Here is a 24,283-nt window from a genome sequence, read left to right as displayed (position 1 = left end):
CTGAATCCTCATCAATTACCATGCCCACTAGGCGAATGCTTTGGGGCCGGACCCCGTTATTCTCTCGAACCCTTTCGATTAGCATCTGAGACGCTTGCTTCTTTTCTTCATCTGAGTCAATTGCAGATCCCCTTCTCTTGCAGTGGAACGCCTGGGCATGACCGAAGCACTGCCCCCATCCTCGCATTCTTCTTATATACTGACCCAGCCTGGCTGTCACGAACGACATTGTCCCTGAATGCAAGGCCACGTTTAACTCGAAACAATTAAAAGGGAAAAAAAAAGTCATTTGCCGAAAACGGGCCATCCAAAAAAAGGTCGAGAAACCTTATAAATCACCAACCGCGATTCCACCACGAGGTTGACGATACAAAAGATCCGGCTTGCCCGGTGGCTTTGAATACCTCATCCGCAGTTGCTTCTCTTCTCAGCCTTCACCCTTCGCACATTACCTGGATTGGACCACGCATCCTCGTGGTACATTGATGGCCATGCGTGTGCTTCATTCCCCACCTAACACCTTGTTGGACCTGGACAAGGAGACCAACCCTCTTCCTCTGTTCTCCGGTGATTTTCTGTTCGACCCCGATAGTGTATACGCACCCGGCACCTCCGACAAGGGCAGCGCGAGATCCAACGGTTGGAAAGCTACGACTATGACCGAGCGCGTTCCTGGAGGTGTTGGATGTGGCCCCCTCGAAGCTCCCCAACTGGCAGGCCTGACAGGCATCCCTGTCAGCGCATCCCCCGACGTTCATTCGTCTACCCTCCCTCCCACCGTGGGCTACGTGCCGACCCACTCAGACTGCATGACGCCTTTCTTGGCCCCAGAAAGTTATTTATCAGACCAACGGGAGTCGCCCGTTAGCGACGCTCTAGGCTCACTGTATGCCTGGTCCAGTGCTTCCGGTCAAGATAACTTGAGGCCGCCTGCCTCTGTTGATCACTCCGTCTCCTCTGCCACTTCATCGCCCTTCATGCAGTCCTACTATTCCTTTGGGCCCTCGCCGCCCTCCGTACCGGCCCAGCTCCCCGGTGTCTCGGGATACACGGCTCAACAGATCGGCAAATGGTGTATCGAGAGTGAGCCTGCGGGCAGCTTCTATCAGTCTCCCGCTCACTACCCCGTCATGAGCCCTCTTGCATTTCCTTCAACGGAGATGTCCCCGAACCCCTACCCGCCTCTCAACGAGACAATACACACCACATCCGAGCAATGGTTCTCCATGCCGGCCTGTGCGGACCCGCCCTCCACCTCGCCTGCCGCAGGTCCAGCGCCCGAAACCTTCCTCTCTCCTCCGTCCGCTGCCGCAGTCTCCATTGAATCCACTCCGGCCATGAGCACCTCCCCCGCACCCACCCTCTCCGACTTTGAATCATCATTCTCCCGTCGTCGCCCGTCATCACCTTCGTCCAACCCCGCGGATCTGAGGCGATATGGCATTCCAACCGCGGACGGCGCCTGGCGCTGCGCCCACCCGGGCTGCACCTCGCAGGCCCTGTTCCGCCGGGGCTGTGATTTGCGGAAGCATTTCAACCGCCATCGGAAACACCTGTTCTGCCGACATGAGGGCTGCCCCCAGTCGCGCCAGGGTGGGTTCTCCAGCAAGAAAGACCGTGCCCGGCATGAGGCGAAGCATAACCCTGGCATCGTTTGTGAATGGAACAGTTGTGGACGAGTCTTCAGCCGCGTCGACAACATGAAAGATCATGTGCGGCGGATTCATCGGCGCGGTGCGAATAGCTGATCTGGGTGTCAGGTTATTATGATGTCACGGACTATGCTGGGGTTTATGATTTTTTTTTCTTTTTTCTTTGCCTTCCTGACTGTCTGTCTATATGTCTTTCTATCTTCTTTTCTCCTTCTACTTCTGGGGCTCTAGTTCTTGTATACATACCATGGGAATGTGGGATTTTGGTGAATCAGGCGCAAACGAGAAACCAGTGGGCATGGGTCATTATCATGGCGAGGGACTTTTGGAGAAACACAAGGAAAAGAAACAGGAACAGGATGAGGGCATTTCTTCTGGAAAGATGTGCTTTTATGCGATTTCATTACTGTCATGTCCTTGCGACTTTGCTTCATATACACTGGTTCACACCTGAAATAGCTACCATATTTGATAGAAAATTGAGGTTCACATACAATGCGTGATTCCACATAGCTACTCTGTCCTCAAAATTACAAGTCTCCAGGCTCCTATCGAAACCCTGATCCATGACGCATCTTCAAAGAGCCTCAGCCCAGGTAGATACGAGCCTCCAAGGACAGGGAGGCAATCGAGGTGGTACCTCGGCATGTTGCACGACCGAGCAAAGAAAAAAAAAAAAAAAAAAGCCAAGAATGCGCATACCTTTCGTTAAGCTCGCATCTCCACTCGCCATCCCACGCTGTCGTTTCAAGTTTCAAGATGGACTCTATTTTTAAATCTGCAGTGGCAGTTCGGTACACAACGATGGAGTCAGAATGCACAAAGCACGATAGAACAGTTACCTCCACCGCCCACAACCAAATCCACGTCAATATTTTTATAGCATCGTGGTGACCACTGGGCAACCCCGATACTACCTCGCGTTCCTTTGGCAGCCGAGCTGAGTCAAACGCGGATGTGACAGCAGCGCTCTGAAATAGGCAACTCGTTTGCGAGCATGCACTCCAGCCGCACCCCATTGGCTGCCTGAGATGCATTCCTCCATCGGCGAGACTTGACGTAGCGGGTGTCCCTTGCGCTCTGTTCGCACTTCTTTTTATATCACGGGCACTGGTTCTGATCTGCATCGTGAAATTGGGGTGGCTTGAGACATGCGTGACATGCATAACCTGATTGGGGGCAGGTGGAGGTTCTGGAGAGGATCGTAGGTTTGGCCCCCATGCGAGCGCTGGGCGAGATTCCGAGGTACATACTGCTGCACTACCGCTACTATCTATATGTATGTTCCCGCGGGTCAGCCTTCGAGGTCTACACAATTACAGCAAAACCACCAGATGTACTGTCTATATATTTCTACCTAGGTATATATCTTCCCGCAGGTGGAGCCCCGAGAGCTGGCGCAGATCCCCGGCCCAGAACCACGGTAGATGGTCGAGCGTTGTGGATATAAACAACCTAATCGATCGCTGAGTCTATACTTGGCTTGGCACGGCTTGTTCGTCTTGGCTTCGATAAATGCCCGACTGGTCTGGTCCATGCTCTCTACCTGAGGTCTACCATCCATGCCAGTGTCCAACTGCTACAATCAGAGCCATCTTCCAACCCTGATACTTGATTCGGCTTTGGACCCCCCCCCCCCCCCCGGTTGTTGGTGTCACAGACCCATCACCGAGAGGCTCCGGGATATACCCCGTTCTCTGAGGCTGGCGTTGCATTTCACCGTTGTAAGAATTTCTCTTTCTTTCTGCCCATCGTCGTTTTCTTTTGCAACGGGTGCGTAATGTGCGCTTTGGAGAGATCAATGGTCTACGTGAAGAGGTGAGTCGACGATTTTTCGATCGAGGTTTATATAACAGTGCCACACAGGGGTCTCCACTCCAGCTTCGATCAGAGATATGTCTGTGAACGGTGTCGATACACAAGTGAGTACATGCCCTCGAGGTATCAGAGAAGTAAGAGTCGCCGCCTCCAGGTACCAACACAAACTCACTTGACTGCCAGTTTACATGACGATTTGGAGCTGCTGGATATCAATGAGCGAGTCGATTCCCCAAATTTTGACCTCTTAAGCACAAGTCATGTAAGCCATCGAACCATCTCGCTACGCAGTTTGTGAAAACCATGTCCAAGAAAAGTCCTCTAATTGGGAAAAGCGAGATCAGATGGAACCGGAAAAAACCAACTTTTGAGATCTAGAGATATATCCAGAGCATACGGACTACATCCCTAAGAAAACGATCACAAACTCCGTGCACCCCTGCGACCGTGGCCCACAGCAGGCCGTGTTCAATTCCAGCTACAAGAGAGAGAAGCTTGGCCTCGAGGGACAAGATATCGAAGAAAAGATGGAAGAGAGTGAGAACAACCAACGGACCATTCCACAGACGTGATGCCAAAGGCATCCACAGAACTAAGACACTTGGCAGAAACGAATGGCCTGTGTATGATGGTGCTTCTAACAGGGTGGACATATGGTATCATCAAAGGAACAGGGCTGCATTGAACAATGGCGAGCCAAGCATAAATGAAAGATGATGAAAAGAAGAAGAAAAGAGGCAATGGAAAAAAAAAAAAAGTCAAGAAGTGAAAAGAAAGGTATCACGGATGGGAAATTCGTCACACGTCATAAGTATGTTCCGGGAAACTGTCAAGTGGTTGGAATAGGGGGCTGCTGGCTGCAGGGAGATCAAGCCCCTTTTCGAGAAAGAAGATCATCACGCTCAATTGAACAAGGACACAGAAGGAAGGAAAACCTTGGCAATGCCGAAAACAGATGCATATGCAGGGCTCACGCGTTCAGTCTCCGGCGCCGTCCGCGTGTGCTGCCGACTGGCCGCTGTGCGAGGACTTGGCGGAGGGTGGGGTCGTCTTTGTTTTTATCGACGTGATGGACCCGGACATGTCTGCAAGAAGAATCAGCCAGGCGCTCCCGCAGGATGAGTCATGAGTGGTCCTGTACCGTTGAAGATTGTCTGGCCGGGGGTATTTATGTTGCTGATCGGGACAGAAGGGACAGACGTAGCCCGGAGAGTTGTGCACCAAGCCATGTCGCATCATCTCATTCTTGCGTTTGAAACCCTTTCCCCCGACGCCGCGAGGACACCCTTCGACGGGACAGAAGTGCGGCCGGTCTTGCGAATGCACGTTTGCATGTGAGCTGTTTTACAATCTGTTAGAGACCGGAGACTATTTTCCATGGCGGGAGTTGTTGCAACCTACTTCAGCAAATACTGTGTCTGAAAAGGCGCTGCCGTGCACCCTGGATGGGTGCACTTGTAATTTCCCGAAGCCCCCACATCGTTTGGCGACGGATTCGAGCTAAATGATGCTCGTTCACTCGCAGCCCCCGGCGCGATCTGTTCCGTGGGCGTGGGATAGCCCGTAGTAGGGCTCTTGGTAGTCATAGGGGATATCTCATAGGGGCTGGGCGCATGTGTCTCGGACAGAGGTGGGGGTGGTGCGGGTGTCGGTGCCGATATTGACGCTGCCGCTGACGTCGTGATCGATACCAGTTTGGAAGCTGGGGTTCGCCAAAATGATGGCTGGGATGCGGGAGACGGATTGTTCGAGGGCCCCTTGGTGCTTACCGGCGAAAGGTGCGAGAGCGGACTCGGTGGGATTTGTGACGGCAAAAAATGGGCCGGTAGATGATGATCGTGGGGTGAGTCGCGCGAAGATACCGGCGTGGGGCCCGAGGAATAAGGAGAGTAAGAGGGGGGAGGCGGTAATCCATTGAGGCGAGAGGAAGAGAAATCGGGCCCCAATGCGTTCAATGCGGACGAGATAGAAGGTAGACTTTGGTTGTTGCTAGCTTCGGAGGAAGTTCCGGCACACGAGGATGGAGGAGAATCAAGAGACTGCAGCGATGGCAATGAAATGCGATCTTTGAGGATCGGTGATGGTTTGGTGGCATCTCGAAAGGGAGGCGAGAGCCGCAGCGGATCCTCCGAGAGTCTTCGCACCGGAGCCGTGATTGAGGGAAGTCGAGGACGCTGCCGCGGCGGCGAGGCGAGATCCGGTTTGATATCCCTCAGCGGTGCGGGCGGCGGAGGAAGCGTGGGTACGTTGGTCCGGGGAGACTGGGGTTTGTCCAGTTTGAGCTCGCTTCCAAGCGGCCGATCCAGCTTCAGCGCCGCTGCCGACTTCAATCCCACCTCTCTCCTTTCCCCCACGATTGGCGCCGCCCTCCTCTCGAGCCGATCCCGGTCCTGCTTGGAGAGACCAGGCCGTCAGCGGATGGTCGCGAGCGTGGGCCGCGATATCCGGACGGGCTGGCTCTAGAAAGCTGATCAGCACCGAGTCGCCGTAACGCGTGGAAGTCTGGGTTTCCGGCAGGTGCGGCTTACGGGAACGGTCTGGCGTTCCCTTGGCGCATTTCTCGGTGGCATCGCCGTCGGACCGGGAGACAAAGGGCGGCGGGCTTTCGTCCACCCCATACTTGACCTTCGACGGCAGCAGCGGCGGAGACCGGTTCATCGCGTCATCCGAGTCATAGTGGTCGGGCGTCATGAAGGCAAGGCAGGGCGCATGAGCCGCCCGTCACCTTGAATTTTCGGGTTGAAGGGGCCAGGGGAGGGCGGTCGTTGGATCTGCGTTATTGGGACGAATCGAGTCAATCGCACACCCTCAGTACCGATCGAAAAGGGCTATTGGGACGAATTAGCATGGGCCGAATGTCCCTCTCGTAGTGTGGATTCGCAGCCGTTGGATGTGTGTTGCTCCCAGACGAGATCGTAGTATCACCTCGTGCATGTTCGGGGGGGGGGGGGGGGATGGGAACTAGCGACCTAGCGACCCACAAACCCCCGGGACTCGGTGGACGTGACGAAGATGGAGATGTGTACCAGCAGCAACACTGGTACCGGCACCGGGTTCACCAAACACTAGTCCCGCCAAGGCGATGGGTTGGGAGATGGTGGATTGTGGAAAATTCCAGGACCACGAGGGAGGAAACTGGGGGAGAGGAAGAGGAATGCGACGTACCAGTTGGGCCCCAAGAAAGGCGGGTCGGGGAACGATAGGGTGGGATGAGGCTCAACAGATCCGCCAAATGACCAGCAGGAGCGCCATCCGGAGCACAAATGAGGCTGAGCGCAACATGGATAGGCAGGAGGAGGGGAAAGGGAAAAGGGAGAGGAAGAGGGGGGAAAGACGAAGCTAAGAAGCACGGGACACGAAACGTCAAGGGAAAAAAAAATGCGGCTCAAGGTGGGCCCTCCGAGGCTCCAGGCGAATTCCCCGCAGAGCAAGACTGTCGAGGCTGGCCAATCACTCCGACCGGGGGGGAACTTAGGTACTGATAGTACGGTACTGCGTAGGTTGGGAAGGTGAGTCTCCCTAGGGAATGGAGGCAGTGGGCGCAGTATCCGCCGTGTATGGAGCATACCAAGTTCAAGGAGGTTACTTGGGCTCGATGCTCCACGGACGGCTGACTGGCGCAGATGATCTCGGAGGGTTTAGGGCGTGATTTGTATGGAAATCTGCTGGTTTTTTTTTTTTTTTTCTTTTTCTTTTTCTATATAATTCCTTTACTCTCCTTCACATTTAGGCTCCACCATTTCCCAGTATATAAATGGATACTGCACACTTCGGGCCACTCACTCCCCGGCCTTCGACAACTGGGAATTATTAGCCGGGACCAACGGGCGGCCCCGAAATGGCAGCTCTCGGCACTCAGCAATTCCCCTCCTCCCCGCTTCAATCCGGGAAGGGAAGCTGCACGACTGCCCTCTCCACCTAGTGGACTCGCTACTCTGCAGCATCGATGCGACCGTAGAGGGACGATCGTTGGGCATTTGATGATGATGCTTCTGGGTCGCTATATAGGTGTACTCGGTATACTCCCCAGCCCCTTACGAGTAGGGCCTCGACCCAATTGCAACCGAAGGATTCCTACGACAACGTATATGATTTAGGTAGTCTCACGTTGCGCGTCTCAGGAGCCTTGCAAACCCGGAAAGGGGAAATACGCGGCCCGCACCGAGACTCTGGGATACACGCATAGAGGTGTCAAGATCAATATATAATACGGTAAGGTTCAAGGCTCATGAGGATCTCGGGAGGACTGAACAGGACTCGTCCTCCTCCATGGTCGGGGGATACAGCAGGATCGGAATTCGCACGCCCGGTCGGGGTGGATTCGAGGTGCGTGTGGGTATTGGATGGATGTTTCCCGAGGATATAGACACATCCCCCTACATGATACATTTCTGTGTATACATATATGTATACTCAAGTTCCTCCGTCGCTCCCGCGGTATTGTCACAATGGTCATGCCGGTGACCAGGTTGTCCCCGTCGCCCCACCTCACAGCCTCACTTTTTCCATAGAGCCGCAGGGCCGCAGCCTCATTCCTCAATCCTTTCCCTTCCTGCCACGTCCTTCCTACCCCATCCCGACCGGCTCTTTCTCTATGTAATGGAAGGCCCTTCAGCATTTCTTCATAACTCCATCCTCTATGAAGCCTGGAATGCTTGTCCAAACCCACTCTCGGAGGTGCCCTGAACGTGATCAAATGGTGCTACCCGCAGAAGAATCGGCTAGGCTTGCCTGATGTACACCAAAGAGGACAAGTGCTGACCGGAAATACTCTCCCACAGCCCCGCTTCCCAGTAAGCTTACCCAGGTGTACGGCTTATTGCAATGGATATCCGATTGGAAGCACTGGTAACTATCCCACTGGGCACCGAATCTACTGCGTGCCCGGTCCTGCGTACCATGTATACGACGTAGGAGGAATCAGAGGTCACACACGTAGACACGCACGACTGTCGGAATAGACTTTGTAGAAAATATTAAATGCCCTATCGACCACTGTATGTATCTACATACGGTGTCCCGCCCAAATGCTCCGGCCCCTTTTCCAATCGGCCCTGACCGTTACCAAATCAGGAGGAATCCAATCAACGATAAACATGTTGATCATGCATGTATACACTCGGTCCGCCTCGTGAGGGACGGCAGTCGAACTACAGCTTACCTTTCTGCTGCGCAAGCTTTTGCACCCGCTGCACTCGCTCCCATGCGCCCAAGGCGAACGGCTTGGCCCGTTTGGCGTAGTCCTCAGCGCGCGCACTACTGGCCTGCCGCCCTGCAAACCGGGCTGCAATGCCCTGCATGATGACGGAGCCTCGGAAGGCGAAGAACGCATCTCCCCAGAGGATCTCATCTGTCGGATTGTACCCAGCCACCTCACGGTACCAGCGCATGCAGTCCTCACGCGACGGAAGGCCCGCCACCCGCCCGGCCTGGAACTTGTCCACCTGGTGGTCCGCTCCGTCCATGATCCACGGGCTGCTCAGATTGCAAAAGTCCGACAATGGGTGCCCGACCGTCGCCATCTCCCAGTCCAGGATGCCAATCACTCGTGGCTCGGTCCGGTGGAAGATCATGTTGTCGATCTTGTAGTCTCCGTGCACCAGCGTCCCGCGATCGCGCGGCTGCGTCGCCTTCTGCGAAAAGAATCGCACCATCTCGTCAAAGTACGGCAGCTCCCCAACCGGCTCCTTCGTGTCCGCATCGACGACCTGCGCCTGCGCCTTGGACACCGTCGTGAACGTCGCGATCTGTCGATCGTAGAACCCCGTCGGCTTGCCGAACTTCTCCAGTCCTACGGACTTGGGCACCACGCGGTGGAACTTGGCCAGTGTCTGCACCGCATCCTTCCATCTAGATGGCCAGGCCGGTCGTCAGTGTTGTCTCGGTATAACTCCAGGGGACAGGTGTAAGTAGGTCTTCTTCCACGTACAATGCATTCCTTTCCTCTGCACTCACGCCCGGCATGGCTGGGTCGGTGAAGTGTCGCCCATCCAGGAACTCCATGATGTAGAACGGTGTCCCGATCACGCTACTGTCCTCGCAGAGACATAGAGCCTCGGGCACCGGTACATCCGTTGGGCCCAACGCCTTGATCACTTGATATTCACGATCCACTCGGTGTGCGGTCTTGGAGAGCAGGTTGCCGGGAGGCTTCTTGCGCAGCACGTACTTCTTGCCATCGGCAGCCGTAAGCTGGTAGGTCGGGTTGGATTGGCCGAAGCCGAACTACAAGAAAGCCAACGTAAGTATAAATGGCTGAGTCTCGAACAATTTCTCTGCTGCTTGGCCAACTCACCTGTTTCAAATTCAAGGGTGTCCTCAGCGCTGGCACGTTCTGGTCGATATATCGCTCCAGTGAGGGGATGTCTATGGGCTGGCGCACGGCTCCCGCCATTATTGAAGATTAGAGGAACTCAGACTAGATGTAGAGAGAGACAACGAAATTCCCCATTCATGAGGGATATATACACAATCAGAGCATCGCAGCTCCAGCCAGTGGTAGCCGGGGACCTCGGCCTAGCAACCTCGGCCGCCTCCATTGGAGATGCCCGGAAAAGCGGGGAACAAGACAAACAGCGCAAACTCACCTGACCCGGACGCGGGCGCGGCGCGTCCCAGCGGTGAAGCCGAGACGCGCAAGGGAGAGACTCTGCACACACCGCAATTCTTGAACAGAGGGTCTTGGTCTGATCCATTGACCCAGTTTCGGCTTCACTTTTTCATCTTTTGAGCTTCGCCCTTCCCTTTCTAATTGATTCTTTTGTTTCCCTGCCATGACCACGGAAACTACCCCGCCGCCTGCCGAATCTGTCCCTGCTACCAACGCTCCCTCTACCCACGCACCGCCTTCCCTCCCCGCCTCCCCGATTGCGAAGCGCACCAAGACCGACGCCATGACTGCCCCCAATGCGCCTGCGGTGACTTCCATCCAACAGCCCCTGCCCCCGCTGCTGGTCAAGAAGCTTGTCGACTCGGCCCGTGCTCCGACGCGGGGCTCCGCCTTCGCCGCGGGGTACGATATCTACAGTGCGAAGGAGACTGTGGTCCCGGCGAAGGGCAAGGCCACCGTGGACACGGGAATTGCCATTGCGGTTCCCGAGGGTACCTGTATGTCACCTCCAATGCTCCCAAGAGACTGTTCATCGCGGGGATGGAAAGGGTGCCTAGACTAGAAATTGCGGGCTGACGTTTGATTCTTTGCGCCGAATGTAGATGGCCGGGTGGCTCCTCGAAGCGGTCTCGCTGCGAAGCACTTCATTGACACCGGTGCCGGTGTCATTGATGCCGACTACCGTGGCGAGGTCAAGGTGCTTCTGTTCAACCACTCTGACGTTGACTTTCCCAGTATGTCACGATGGGTCATTGTATGAGGGGGGTGGAAGTGGCTTGCTGCTAACGTGTCTCGGTCAATCTAGTCAAGGAGGGGGATCGCATTGCCCAGCTGGTTCTGGAGAGGGTGAGTTCTACGCTTGATGAAATCGGTATACTCCGTCACTGACAAATTGCTTGTCTAGATCTACACTCCCCAAGTGACCGTGGTTGCGGAACTGGAGGAGAGTGTCCGTGGTGCAGGTGGTTTCGGCAGCACTGGCGTTTAAACAAAGTGCCCTTGGACTCGAGTGTCGAGAACGGCTATTGGGTGGACGAAGTGAAAAAGAAACCGGCGCACAGCTTAGGCTTGAGCTCCCTGAGCAGATTTAATGAATTTACGTGTCCAAAATGACTCGGTCGAATACAATGAAAGGCTATCATAATGTGATTCAGTATCTAGGTCTAAGATTGAATCTATATACAGACGAAATGCCTCGCGTCTTTCGTCTCCCGACGTTCCCACCTTGGTTTGTCTTGATCTAAACCATGATGCATGCATGCTTCACCCAAACACCGTTGCTCTCCATGATGCAACAGCTTTATCTAACCTCTTCGAGTCGTGTCTCGTCATTATTGAAATTGAGCTGGGAGATCCTCCTTGCCCCACTCTTGTACTCCAAACTGAACAAGCGGATCGCGCAAAAACCGCGCGTTTCGGACCAGTCTCACCTCAGCAGCTTTGGTGCGACGCAGATGTGCTTGCTTCTGCTGTTCCTCGGGGGCTAAACCTCCATTCTGAGGAGTTGCAGCGGCGGCTAGCTCGGCATCGCGTGCGTGCATCGTCCGCTCAAGGACGCTGTGCATGCTGGAGAGGACCTTGAGAGTGGCCTGGGCTAGGGGGAGGTTACTAGCCGCCACGTCGTCGGACGAGACCCAGGACCGGGTGGTGCTGAGGCCCTCGCCACTACTGAACACAGCTTCGCGGAGCCGGGCAACCGTTAATGCAGCGAACATGTCGCCTGTGCCGCTGAAGAAGCAGTCCAGGGCAGGCACATCAATGCGGAATAATCGTGGGGATCCGTCGGATCGTGTGGTGGAGCCGATGACAGTCAAGTAATTGTCGGGCGGGCTGGGGGTGGAGCCTGACTGGGATAGCTTGAAGAGCTGCACCGAGGTAATGATGACGTGCGGGACGGAGTAGGTGCGGTGAATGGCAGTGATGGCTTCGGCGAGCGTGGCGAGGGAAGTGATCTTGATGCCGGAGAGAACTCTGGGCGACTCTGGTTAGACATGGTTCATTGATATGAGGACCGCGACGTTCAACTCACTCGGCTTCAAATTGATTGGGAAGAATCAGATCTGCATGACGGATCATCTTCTTGTAGGCCGGGACAACGTCGTCGTTGACATATAGACGGCCCTGGTCACCCATGACTGGATCCAAGACTAGAACGAAACAGTCAGAGTGATGCAGTACGCCCCGATACCATCAGAACTCACTCCAAAAGAATGAACCGGGTTTCTTCTCGGCCTTCTTCTGCAAATCGATTCCAATAGCACCCACTGCTTCAACGGCCGCCGCACTGGGCGCATAGCCAGAGAGCATCACATCAAAATCGGTCAGGTTACTCTGGCACAAGCCTTGGTAGAGGTCTGTAATTTCCTGTGCGGTTGCGCGAGTACCCTTGAACTGCCGATACCCGGTGTGGTTACCTGTTGTTCAAGATTAGTGGACCTGATATCGTTGACATCGCGGGGCTTGACTCATCGGCTGGCCCCGATGCGCTGGTGGAAAAGCCTACTGAAATGCACCGTGTTCAACGAGGCAACCTCGCAGCCCAAGGATTGCATTGCGAATGTCGCCATGGAGTTTCCGACATGGCTGAGGTGTGGTCAGCCTGGACGTCGTCGCCAAATGACTTCATGCAACCCGAAGCGGGCTGGTTACATACCCATAAACCACCTGGATCGGGTTAGGACACTACTAGGAAGGGGAGAGAAGCGCCACACTGACCTGGCTGGCCACGGCCAAGACCCGCGTCTCCGGCACGAGCGAGCCTGACATGCTGCAATGCTGTCCGAGACGTGGTGAGTCTCTCGAGGTGATCGATGATCGATGATCGATGTGGGGGAGGAACCGACGGGGAGTCGCTGGATTTCCTCTTACCTAATTGGCCCCGATAACAACCGTGGCAGAAAATCCACTGGCTTCCGATCGCAGACAATCCTGTCGATAAGTCGGCCATCGCATTCATGAATCTTCAACATGTTCAATGTCTGATGCGTCCGATCATGTCGCTACGCTCTGAAGTGGCCTCCTTACGCTGTGCCAACGCGGCTGAGCTCCCTTTAGGTTCATTGCGTTCGTGTTGCCGTTCAAACTCGGAACGGGCATGGAGTGACACAGGCGATAATGAGTTGACAAGCGTAAGGATGGAGGAGAGATTGGCATTGTTAGACGCTGACAGGAGCCGGCAGGGAGTATAGCAAATACCTAGTTCTACTGAGTACTCTACCTAGTACTCTACCTACTTCAGTATAGACATTTATGTCGTAGACATTGTGCCGTTGGTACTGCCCGGTCAATTTAGTAGTACTACATAGTGACGAAGTACTTCGTAGTACTTCGTGACATGACTCCGTCAGACGGCTCGATCCTAACCAGAAACAGCCGCCGGCAGCATCGACCAGTCTCGACTCTTGTGCGATCTTCTCCTGTCCGAATCCTTCGCCCTACGGACACACACACACACACACACACACACACACACACACACACACACACACACACACACACGCACGATGCATCTGCCCCATGCACTCCCCCCTGAACCGAATCGGCGCAGCCACCGTTCGGGTCTCGTCTCCACAGAACGATCTAGTCCTCCGCCAACCCTCTGCGTGGCGTGGACTAGCGCCCTGCACGGGGTACTCAGTGGACGTGTTCTCGGCCTTGGCTGCATCCTCTATAGGGCTAAAAAACCAGCCAGGATTTGGTTCGCAGCCCCGGCTGTGCCGGCTTGCTTGTTCTCCTTCTACGTTACCTAGGTACGCTTCCTCGTGGTCGTCATCTTCTCGGGCACCGGACACGAGCGCCTCTCTATCGCCTCTGGTCAGCGCCAATGACCCGCTAACGCTGTCGTGTCTCGGGTTGGGGGCTGCTGCGAGTGCTTATGTCTGCGTGGGCCATGTGGGATACCTCTTAACGCTCTCGCGTCTTTCTTTCTCCATCTTCAGCCCTCTGAGGCCTCGTCGCTCGTTTCTGGTTTGCGATGGAACATCTCGTGAACTCTTCCGACTGCCTTCGCCCTCGAAGCGCACGTCTGCCGCTCTCTTCACGCTCCAACTCTCGTTTATCTGCTCGACTTCATCGAGCGCCGTCCCGTCGACCAGGCCGCACCTCCCTATTGTCCCAGCCTATCTATCATGGCCTCTTAATTCTAATTTTGATCATTTCTCTGTTGCCCCGTTCAACTCTGGCGCAGCCGACATCAGCTGTGTCTGATCCAAGTGCGCATATCCCACCAGCTGTCTCTACCCCAAGTAGGGAAATCATCGTCGATGATCTTTTTCAAACCACACGACGGGACGACGGTGTCGACAATGTCGGGGGCAACTTGGCTGAGACCACAAAGACCGACATGTCACCGCTAAAACGACAAATCGCCACAGTCAATGGCAGCTCCAACTCGTCTATGGAGATGCCCGCGCCCTTTGATACTCTCTCCAATAGCTTTGCCAACAGCACCTGCGTCAATTTCTTTCAAAAGTTTCTCTCCAATTCCACGGTCACAAACTGCCATGCCGTGTCGTTACTCCTTCAAAATTCCAATTCCTTCTTTCATATGTTAACGTCTGCTACGGAAACCTCGCATGTGCTCGACACTGCCTGCTCGGAATCGGTCTCCTCGTGTTCCTCGATCATGGATTCGGTAGCTTCCGAGATGCTGGAAGAAGCTAATTGTGGCCCGGATTATCAAGCCAACAATTCTGTCGTGACGGGCGCCTATGCGGGTTTGATGGCGTACGAGCCGACATACCACGCCACTTGCCTGACCAATCCCGACACTAAAGATTACTGTTTCGTCGATGCAGTACAGAACGCAACAGCCCCAAATGACTATGACGTCTACTTTATGCCATTAGGAAATCCTCTCGGTTCTGGGGAGCTTACTTGCAACGAGTGTCTACAGGCCACCATGGGTGTCTTCGCCCATTGGGCCACCATAAACGATCAAGCCCTCGACACGACCTACCTTCCCTCTGCCAAGCAGGTCAACACTGAATGCGGGAGCAATTTTGCCAACGTCAACGTCACGGTGGGCTCCAATAACGTTCAAACGGGCGCTGGAGTGACAGTAACACTGCCCGATACCCGATTCGCCGTCTCCCTCTTTGGTCTTGCACTTGGTGCGACGATGCTTGGTGCTTTTTAATCTCATTCGAGGGCCCTTCAAGTCTATATGGATTTTATTGTCTTTTACCTGTGGAATGAGTTCTTTCCCTACTCTTTTGTGTCGCTCCCTCGGAGTGACAGTTACGTGTGATGACAGCGACGAGCGTGTGCTTTCTTTTCCCACGCCGATACTATGTGCTGACTTTCTTGACTTATTATTTAATTGAATCATACCTAGGTATATATATCTCCATGCGAAATCACATTCTATAGATCATCCATCCACTGTACAACATCGGTCGCAATGGGACCTGACCACAGGCCGATGCGACTGTCGGCAATTAGAAACGTTGCCTTGGCACGACCGGCCATCAAAATAACCTACTATATGGTTCCCTCGTCCGTCCACTTGAATGACCTCAGCAGTTATGCCTCTGGCCCTGTCAGACGGGCCATCAAATAGAGTCATTGATCGACGCGCTATGACTCCACTCGGTTCGCCCGCTCCAATCATCTGGTTTGTCAAGAACTGGGCCCGGACGCAACGCCCTCGCAATACAATTACGAGAGAAACGAAGAGAGAGATGGAGCTTTGATCCGTGGTTTAATTATTGGCGCAGCCACGAGGATTCATTCTTCATACATAGTGCTGTGTCTCGAAAGCCGCATCTAAGCCACTTGTGCAACTCGCACATGGGATTACATAGCCGTCATAGGCAGAAGTTGGTAAGTTGTTAGATGATGAGCGGTTGAACACGGCACTCTATTGGGCCAAAAGCCAATTGAATTCAACAAGTTTATCAGTATATACTTGGCGATTGAGAATAATGCATCATCGGCCAAGACGGGGAGCAGAATATAGACAGGCAAGTATGCAATCGCAGTTGAGGATCATGGTCACAGAAAGAGAGAGAAAAGACAGGGAAAGAAAAAGGTATTGGCTCTTGTCATTCGTCACAGGTTGAACAGAAAGAAGATATGTGCGTAGGAAGAAGAATGAACGAAGCGCTTTTAACAGAACAAAGATCGAATTCGAAGAGGAGCTCAGCTCAGCTTCTTCGCGATAAGCTGTCCCCGAGGGCAACGCCAACTAGACTCTGTGGCTCGCCACCGAAGCTAGCTCCTGGGCTAGTTATGGTAGGAGAGCTGGCACTCGAGATGGGACTTTGAGCTGCGTCACGACCCCGTTTCACTCGAAAATAACTCAACTTGGCGAAGCGGCTGACATGGGCCCAGAAATGCCGACCAGCTGGATGGGCGGCGATGCGGTCAAGTAGCTCGGCCGTCGCCTCGCGTACTGCCTGATCTGGATGAAAGAGACCCATGCTGAGATAGAATAAGCCTGCCTGGTTCTCTGGGGCAACTGTCAACAGCTGACAGATACCCGCGTAGTCCGTAACCGCATGAGATAGCGCCAAATAAATGGCACCAGCGTCTGCATGGGAAAGCTTCAGCGACCGCAGGCGGTCGTGGTGATGATGGATGTCGGGTCGCTGAATGGGCCGAGCTGGGTAGTACATGGCCGCAATATCTTGAATGTAAGAATAGTATGAACGTGTGTTCCGCCAGCCCTCAATGCGCGAGACGGAAGCTGAAAGCTCACGTTGCTTGGCAGCTTCATCGGACCACACGTAACCGTGTCCTCGAAGCGACGATGGATCCGACGCATCGACTTGGTGGCCAGTAGGGCTGTCCGGAGACAGCTCCTCACCGGGACCAATGATGTAGAGATTGGATGCACCGTATACGGTTTCTTCGAATGCAGCGGCAACTCGGGTGAATTTTGTAATATAGGCTCGCCATTTCGCCCGTATCGCATTCTCGCCGTGACGATTGCTGATACTGCGCAAGATGTCTTCCATGAATAGGTTGTCCCCCGTGGGATCCGAGTTCGCATTAGTGGTATGATGAGGCAAGAGGGAACTCTGCTGCTGGAAGAAGAGGAGGCCTTCTGTCACTGGGGCAGATTCAACGTGACTCGAGATCTTGATACGGCCTGTCGGCAGGTCGCACAAGACATCCCACCATTCTGGGTGATTGGCGAAGGTAGGATTTGTAACACCAGCAATGAAGCCAGGAACTTTGAGAAGATCATCGATTTTGGTGAGATCTGTGTAGGGGAAGGCGTGTCGAGTGAACCCACGGAGGATTCCGCCCGACGCGAGTGCGCAGGCTGCGAGGACTGCCTCGGCGACTTCACCAGAGGGTCGATTGTGTCCCAAGAAAACAACCCGTTTCTGTGTGAGAATAGCATTGACAAGAACAATCACGGGGTGTGTGAATGGACCACTTGTTGTCAGATGAGGATGAATCTGGAAAGGTTGAGGGGAAGTGGCGTGGGGACCAGCAAATGTCTGGATAAGCTTGACAAGGGAGAAATCACCAACAGTTTCGGGCCAGATAACCGTGGGGATTTTGACCGGAATAGGAATATCGTTGTAAACCACTTTTGATTCAAACTCATGCGTGTCCCGTGGAAGGACATAGCGACTCGTTTTCTTCGGCGATGGTGGGCATTCTCCATTGCCAATCTCTGCTTCCTCCCGCTGGCGGATCATTTGTTCAAATTTCTCAATAAACATCTCCTTAGTATTGCTGGATTGTAGGATATGACGCTCCAGTATTGACAACTTGGGCATCAGCGAGAGGTCCATGTTGTTCACAGCATCATAGAGTGAGGCGAGAGTTTCGGGGTAGGGGGACTTGAAGTAATCTTCCAACGCTAGAAGAAGAAGTGGCTAAGGGGGTTTTCTTTTAGCTTAATTCACATTATTGAGAGAGCGGGTTTACCTTGTAGATGTGGAGAAAGGAATGCCTTGTACATATCGCCATGGCCTTTACAACTGCACCTCTGTCCCCTGGTCAGTGTCTTCTGCATCGCAGGGCCAATTGGGATGACGAACCTCCTGACGGTATTATCTTGCTTTGTGTTCACCAAGTTCAACACATACATCAAGGGTGGCCCTTCCCCACCCTCTTCATCTTCACTGCTGTCATCGTCGGAGCTCTCGTCAGGATATTCCCGCTGGATATTGGCCCCCTCTCCATTCCCACGATATTTGGACTTGCGCTTCTTCTTTCCCCCCGCCTTCTGCTTCCTCCTCTTCATCGCCGCTGGTATCCTTGTGCAGGAAGAAGATGGTCCAATCTTGACTCCGCACGTGGGTTTGGTCAGGGAGCATCAGCTCCGCCAGCATGCTCTCATCACCACTGATCGTAGCTGGATATTGGTGCTCCATGACCGGGCCCCGGTCGATATGGAAGGATGCCACCAGGATATACTCCACATGACGCTCGGGTGAATCTAGCGGATACTGTGACTTGCAGCGTCGCGGCCTGTAGCCCACCGCATTTTCGGTAGATGTACGTCGGAGCGATGTGTGTGAGCTGCTGGGGGAGCGACCGATAAAGGAGGGCGCGGGAGAGAGTCGAGGGAGTCCATTTGTCTTCGGGTTCGAGGTGGACAAGGAGTCGTTCGACTGTTGATATGGCATCGTGCTCGCCATGTTCGGAGGGGCTAGGAGTCGAGAAGGATTCTCCGGGCTAGGTGACGAGGTTGACAAGCATGCCGGTTCTCAGCAGGCCTCGAATTCCCTCGAAAGACTGTGCCCGATTGGCTGCTGTTCAATGCTTGTGCCGTACACCAATCACCGCAGGCCGGGCGATGGTTCAGGGGTCGCGTCTCAGGAAAAAGGGAGATCTCCACAGCGGGGGCGATAAGTAGGGCGATAACAGCTGCGGTGTGATGACGAAGGCAGCAAATCCGGAGGGACTGGAGGGTGAATATCCTCATCTTGTAGACCATCGAACTCTCTGCTACAATTGATAGCTCCAAGTGAGAGCTCCAATCCCCTTGTTCCCGCGCATTCGAGACCGGAATTGACAGCTCCAAAAATTGCGATTGTGCGGGCTCCGCACGTGCCTCGTCGGGCCGACTGTTGTTGCCGGGGCATTGTTTACTTGCGGTCTTCAACTATAACTCCGCCGACCTCGAACTCCAGATCTGCTACGCCATGGTATGCTCCAGCCCAGCAGATGCAGTTTCAGAACTAACAAGTTGATTGGCCATGCAGTCTAACAATCCGGGATTCAAACCGTCTTCGTTGTCCTTTGGGGGGCCCAGGGCATCGCCCTTCCGGCGACCATCCACTCCAAACTCCCCGCCGTCCGCTCGTCCTGGCACCCCGGGGAGCTCGCCGAGTAGAGGCTATACACCGATGCAGTCCCCCAGCAAATTGAACCAGTCCTACACTGTTGATGAGGGTGACTCGATCTCTCCGAGAAATGATCCCATCCCTCAGCCAAAATTCACCCGGGAGCTCCCTCCTTCCCCGACCAAAGGAGCGCGTTCACCTGGCCGCTCTTCCCCGACTTTTGGGAGCCGACCAAGTGGGATTGTGGGCGCAAACACAGACGCTGCTACAAAATTACCGGCCAACCAAGTGAGGGAGATTCGGGAAGCCTTTCAGGTCTTGGATCGGGACAACGACGGCTTGGTCAACAAGGATGATGTCGCCGATGTGCTCATGAACTTGGGTATGTATCTTTGCTGTTCACTGAAGCAAAGTGGGCTTTCTTTTTATTAACGCCCGGTCTCTGGCAGGCCAAGATGCTTCATCGTTGACCCTCTCACGTTTCTTCCCACCGGGTGCAGGGCACACAATCAACTTTCCCGTCTTTCTGAACACCTTGTCTCAGCTCATGTCGCCCATGTCCTCCTCCCAAGAACTGATTAACGCTCTAGCAGCCTTTGATGATGACGATAACGGCCAGATTGACGTGGCGGAATTACGCAATGCTCTTCTTCACACCGTCCCTGAGGATGGCAGTGCGCCCTTGACAGAACCGCAAATTGATGACGTATTCAGTGGATTCACTGGTCGCCGAGCTTTTGGAGGCAGGGGCGCGAAGAGTGGGGGAATGGGAAAGAGAGGTGAAGTCTTTCAGTACCACGACTTCGTGCGCAGCGTTGTCGGCGGAGGGGAGAATGGAAGCAGCGGTAGGCGAGAGGCGGGAGTAGCCCATGCTTGAATTATGTGATGGATTATGTTTTGATAGGGTTGGCGTTGGGGCTATTGCAATGTTGATTTCTGACACTATTATGCTCCTTTTGACTGCATAGTTTGGCCGAGCTTTTGCATGACTGATGAAGAGCTCGCGACCGCTTTTTGAGAAGATAGCTCAGCTTATGACCCAAATGGATTAGACCTGATTTGACGGAGAGAATCGCCCGCGGGCCAAATCACCGTCTTGCAAGTCCTCGTTCTTCATGGGTGGCAAATGAAGCTGAAGCTACCGATGAAAGTTCTATACACGATTAACATCCATCGCGTTGCTTACGAAACTTCAAGGAGTCTTCTGGACCACGGGATTGTAAAGGCTTTCTACATGATACTTCACTGGGGAAAGTTGCGATGGAAGCACAAGGCGCGGGGGCGCGTGTACTCCGCATTCTCTGGCAGAAAATCAACTCCAGCCACCGCGGACTTCCAACTCGCTACCCCAAACAACACACGCCATGTGCGCGCGTCGATAAAGAACCAACCGAAGAATGGCCAATCTTCAGTCTTCTTGGGCCTTCACTGGCTCGGAGGCTCCTGCCTCGCCGAGGACCATGCGCACGCTGCGGAAGATCCGATCTCATCAGGTTATGACCACTTCCAGGGATCTCATTGCCCAGACCCAGTCGACCCGCCCAACTGGATCTGATGCTCTCGATAATGGATCGGTAGTAACACCCCCCAGTGTGACGGTTCGAGCGGCTACCCATCGTCGGGTCCGATCTAACAGTGACGCGGCCGCTCGTGAAGCAGCGCTAGCAGCATCGGCTCCCACCCAGAGGCGCCCTGCACGGAAGACCGGCTCCGGGGTAGGATTGAAAAGGTCTCTACTGGAGAATCTCTTACGCGATGGACCACACCATGGAAAAGCCCGCGAGAGCCTGCAAGACTTGAGGTTTCTGGTTCTGTCGAGCAGAGTCGATGCAGATGGAGATGGCATGGTAAGAGCCTTCGATGCCTGCCGATCACGATTAATTGACAGTTCAAGTCCACCTTGCTAACCCCAGATTACACTGTAGTCTCCATTCCGAATCTATCTGTGGCTGGTTCTTCTTAACATCCCCCCTGTTCCTACCGACGATTACCTTGCTCTCATCCACCGTGGCCGTTCCCCAGCCTACACCAAAATCCGCAATGACACATTTCGCACACTGGCCACTGATCCGCTTTTCAAACGTCGTGTTACTGAGGCAAGCCTCATCCGGTTGCTCAATGCTGTTGCGTGGAAGTTACACGACTCTAAACCGAAGCCTCGGTCCCGACCTTCGTCGTCCCGGAGACGTGAAATGGAGCTTCTGGTGAACACACCTCCAAGAATTGCAGAGGAACCAGAAGATCCTAGATCTGCCAAGGGAAGGGAAGTGGGAGACTCTGCAATCTATGTGCAAGGAATGAATGTTCTTTGTGCACCGTTCTTATATGCAGCTCGCAGTGAGGTAGAAGCGTTTGCTCTCTTCCACTACTTTGTCACCAAAGAATGTCCAGGCTACGTCCGTGGGACCATGGACGGTGTCCATAAGGGACTTCGACTGGTCGACCGATGCCTAGAGATTGCAGAGCCTAAACTTGCCGCGCACCTATTCGCCAAGGGCATGCATGCAGAGCTCTATGCCTTCCCATCTGTGCTGACACTGTGTGCTTGCACGCCACCGTTGCCAGAAGTCCTGCACCTGTGGGATTTTCTTTTTGCATATGGATCCCATCTGAATATTGTATGCATTGTTGCTCAGCTGATCCGTATGCGGGACATACTTCTTGAGAGTCCGAGGTTTGCTGTCCCTCCGATGGAGCTTTCATGAGATATGACTAACAAACATGAATTAGTCCGAACAGAATTCTGCGATCTTTACCCCCTCTTAATGCCAGAGAGATCATTACTTTGACAGTTTATCTTTTGAGACTGATTCCGGATGATCTATATGTGGAGATGATCAACCATGCGAAATGACCAATCTTGGATGGCCCTATCCCATCTGTACTGTACTCCAAGGAGTCTGTGCTCTGACTTTCCATTTGCACGGCGTTGTGGTAGTTGTTTATCTGCAAATTTGGGCTTGGCGATTGGGGCATGGAACATGAAACTTGCATGGACACGATTAGGATACGATGCTTCGCATAAATGAAATAATTTTTATGGTTGATTTTGGCCATTTGCTGATACGTACTTGTGTAAGGTCACTTTTTGAAATGACAGGGGGTCTTGTTCATCAGACATGCTGGATCGCAAATGTGCTCCCTGGTACCTAACTTCACTCATTTTAAGAATATTCTAGTCTGTTCACTGCAGACAATGAGTGCCACCAAATTCATTTCTTCTTTGAGTAACGTATTGAATATTTCTGTCTCTTTTGAGTCTAATTGAGAAGTCATATTGGTTCCTTCGTGGACGAAATCAAGCCTCCTAGGTTGCTTCATTCGACTCATGAAGATCGATATGAAATCCCCTCCTTTCCTTCTACCACATCCAAGGTTTCTCATGGCTGGAATTGTTGTCATTCTCACGGTCAATTTGAGCCTGAAAGTCCCAAATCCAAGTCTCTTAGGACACCTTATGGGGGAGAAAATGTCGTCGTTCATCTCGTCATACTGGAAATACTGCTTTGCCTTCACTACCTTCATTGTCGTTGCTTTGGTATGGTACTTCCTGTACGGACATTTCTGCCAGGAATATGACCGCAAAACCCACAGTCAGGTCCACCATCCTGGAATCTGTCGCCAGATCATTTCTGGGGATTTCTCTCATAATCGAAAAAGAAACCACTTGACTCCCGTTCAGTCAAGGGGGCGTCCCAATAGAAGGCTGCATACGGCATTCGGAATTGACAGTGCTTTTACCAGTCTCGATGTGAACTACGTTGGAGACTTTGTCCAGAAGGCTAGGCAACATGTCAATCTTCCACCAGAAAAATGGAGGTATGTAACAGCCGTGGTTCATGAAACTGTTGCCAAATGGATGGAGAATGGACAGGTTCCAGCCGAATTTCAACCTGGTAGGCATACGGGAATCCAGATCAACCTCACAGCCCTGGTTCAAGTGCTTTCGCTTCGCATCGGATTGGAAACGATGTTCGATCCAAGAACTAGAAAAGACGCCAGTGATGAAGACGTCTTAAAATTGGCCCAGGCTATCAATAGTACATGGATCGATTCCAAGCACCAAGATGCGATTGGCGACGGCATCACCAAGTTCGACGAGAACGACATTCTCAAGGACAGCTTGGCAGCTTTGTTTTATGCTCCCGGCGAGAGAACAGGAAATCCACTCAACTGGATTCTTCCCTCCTTCGAGACATTGTGGCGAATAGTTCTTTGCGCCTTTATCGAGATCAGATTTATGACTGGTCTTGAACAGCCGGAATGGTCGAGTGTCTTGACAGCATTTGCCAAAGCGCCTACTGGAGCACAATTCGAACTACGCCCTGTACAGGATGCGTTGGGATTTAGCTTCCAGAATCACGGTGATTCTTCCACTCTGTCCAAGTGTCCGTCTGCAAAGGATATCGTGATGGAATGCCTTCGGCTGTATCCTCCAACTCGACGGATATACCGTGCACATTGTGGTAGAAACTCTGGTGTCGATTCACAGTACTCTATGGTGGCCGCCGACATTGAGGCTTGTCATCTGCGAAAAGACATATGGGGCCCCGATGCAGAGACATTCAACCCGCATCGCTTGGTATCGCAGACGTCTGAGCAAAAGGAGGCATTCATGCCATTTGGAGCGCGACCATTTGAGTGTCCGGCGAGGGCGGTTTTTGGGCCGCGAATGATCGGCATATTGGTGGGCGGATTGCTCACTGCGCTGGATACTGAGCCCGCCAAGAAGATGGACTGGCGAGTTGAATGTAAAAATGAGCAGGTCTTGAAAACTGCGGCCAAGAGAGAGGATATTGGTGGACCGGGAAACCCTCAAAGATCTGAAGTTAGTCGCCTTTTAGATATGGAATTTACAGAAAGCAGGATGCGTAGACGTGACAAAGACACTGGTCAGAAAGGATATTTGGCACAATACATTACTATCCACAACCAGCGCTCTTGACAGTGGA

At 53.3% G+C, this 24,283-nt stretch overlaps 10 protein-coding genes across 10 annotated transcripts; 5 read left to right on the top strand and 5 right to left on the bottom strand.

The window, feature by feature from the left end:
* Positions 1-491: 491 nt before the first annotated feature.
* Positions 492-1,748, top strand: N7459_007828 (putative C2H2 transcription factor; the record flags this gene model as incomplete). The annotated part of the gene is made up of 1 exon (XM_056946996.1): positions 492-1,748. One exon carries the CDS (start codon positions 492-494, stop codon positions 1,746-1,748), a length of 1,257 nt encoding a protein of 418 aa, XP_056796506.1.
* A 1,799-nt stretch (positions 1,749-3,547) lies between these two features.
* On the top strand, positions 3,548-4,042 carry N7459_007827 (uncharacterized protein; the record flags this gene model as incomplete). Its single annotated transcript, XM_056946995.1, has 3 exons — positions 3,548-3,574; positions 3,625-3,732; positions 3,851-4,042. The coding sequence occupies 3 exons, from the start codon at positions 3,548-3,550 to the stop codon at positions 4,040-4,042; spliced, it is 327 nt and encodes a 108-aa protein (XP_056796505.1).
* Positions 4,043-4,448: 406 nt separating this feature from the next.
* Positions 4,449-6,161, bottom strand: N7459_007826 (uncharacterized protein; the record flags this gene model as incomplete). The annotated part of the gene is made up of 3 exons (XM_056946994.1): positions 4,449-4,809; positions 4,872-5,731; positions 5,796-6,161. The coding sequence occupies 3 exons, from the start codon at positions 6,159-6,161 to the stop codon at positions 4,449-4,451; spliced, it is 1,587 nt and encodes a 528-aa protein (XP_056796504.1).
* Positions 6,162-8,620: 2,459 nt separating this feature from the next.
* N7459_007825 (phosphotransferase family protein) lies at positions 8,621-9,864 on the bottom strand (the record flags this gene model as incomplete). The annotated part of the gene is made up of 3 exons (XM_056946993.1): positions 8,621-9,320; positions 9,400-9,695; positions 9,766-9,864. 3 exons carry the CDS (start codon positions 9,862-9,864, stop codon positions 8,621-8,623), a joined length of 1,095 nt encoding a protein of 364 aa, XP_056796503.1.
* A 1,547-nt stretch (positions 9,865-11,411) lies between these two features.
* On the bottom strand, positions 11,412-12,846 carry N7459_007824 (pyridoxal kinase; the record flags this gene model as incomplete). Its single annotated transcript, XM_056946992.1, has 6 exons — positions 11,412-12,051; positions 12,110-12,227; positions 12,282-12,494; positions 12,584-12,663; positions 12,734-12,744; positions 12,796-12,846. The coding sequence occupies 6 exons, from the start codon at positions 12,844-12,846 to the stop codon at positions 11,412-11,414; spliced, it is 1,113 nt and encodes a 370-aa protein (XP_056796502.1).
* Positions 12,847-14,053: 1,207 nt separating this feature from the next.
* N7459_007823 (uncharacterized protein) lies at positions 14,054-15,217 on the top strand (the record flags this gene model as incomplete). Its single annotated transcript, XM_056946991.1, has 1 exon — positions 14,054-15,217. One exon carries the CDS (start codon positions 14,054-14,056, stop codon positions 15,215-15,217), a length of 1,164 nt encoding a protein of 387 aa, XP_056796501.1.
* A 1,009-nt stretch (positions 15,218-16,226) lies between these two features.
* N7459_007822 (AFI1/MesA family protein) lies at positions 16,227-18,683 on the bottom strand (the record flags this gene model as incomplete). The annotated part of the gene is made up of 4 exons (XM_056946990.1): positions 16,227-17,915; positions 17,968-18,028; positions 18,081-18,167; positions 18,232-18,683. 4 exons carry the CDS (start codon positions 18,681-18,683, stop codon positions 16,227-16,229), a joined length of 2,289 nt encoding a protein of 762 aa, XP_056796500.1.
* Positions 18,684-19,965: 1,282 nt separating this feature from the next.
* Positions 19,966-20,202, bottom strand: N7459_007821 (uncharacterized protein; the record flags this gene model as incomplete). Its single annotated transcript, XM_056946989.1, has 1 exon — positions 19,966-20,202. The coding sequence occupies one exon, from the start codon at positions 20,200-20,202 to the stop codon at positions 19,966-19,968; it is 237 nt and encodes a 78-aa protein (XP_056796499.1).
* Positions 20,203-20,791: 589 nt separating this feature from the next.
* Positions 20,792-22,036, top strand: N7459_007820 (TBC domain-containing protein; the record flags this gene model as incomplete). The annotated part of the gene is made up of 2 exons (XM_056946988.1): positions 20,792-21,178; positions 21,257-22,036. The coding sequence occupies 2 exons, from the start codon at positions 20,792-20,794 to the stop codon at positions 22,034-22,036; spliced, it is 1,167 nt and encodes a 388-aa protein (XP_056796498.1).
* A 623-nt stretch (positions 22,037-22,659) lies between these two features.
* N7459_007819 (Cytochrome P450) lies at positions 22,660-24,276 on the top strand (the record flags this gene model as incomplete). The annotated part of the gene is made up of 1 exon (XM_056946987.1): positions 22,660-24,276. One exon carries the CDS (start codon positions 22,660-22,662, stop codon positions 24,274-24,276), a length of 1,617 nt encoding a protein of 538 aa, XP_056796497.1.
* Positions 24,277-24,283: the final 7 nt, after the last annotated feature.

This window comes from Penicillium hispanicum (genome assembly GCF_028827665.1).
Source record: "Penicillium hispanicum strain IBT 35686 chromosome Unknown utg000007l_segment0_segment0, whole genome shotgun sequence".
In the NCBI taxonomy this organism is placed as follows: Eukaryota; Fungi; Ascomycota; class Eurotiomycetes; order Eurotiales; family Aspergillaceae; genus Penicillium; species Penicillium hispanicum.
This window is presented reverse-complemented; position numbering and strand designations above follow the sequence as displayed.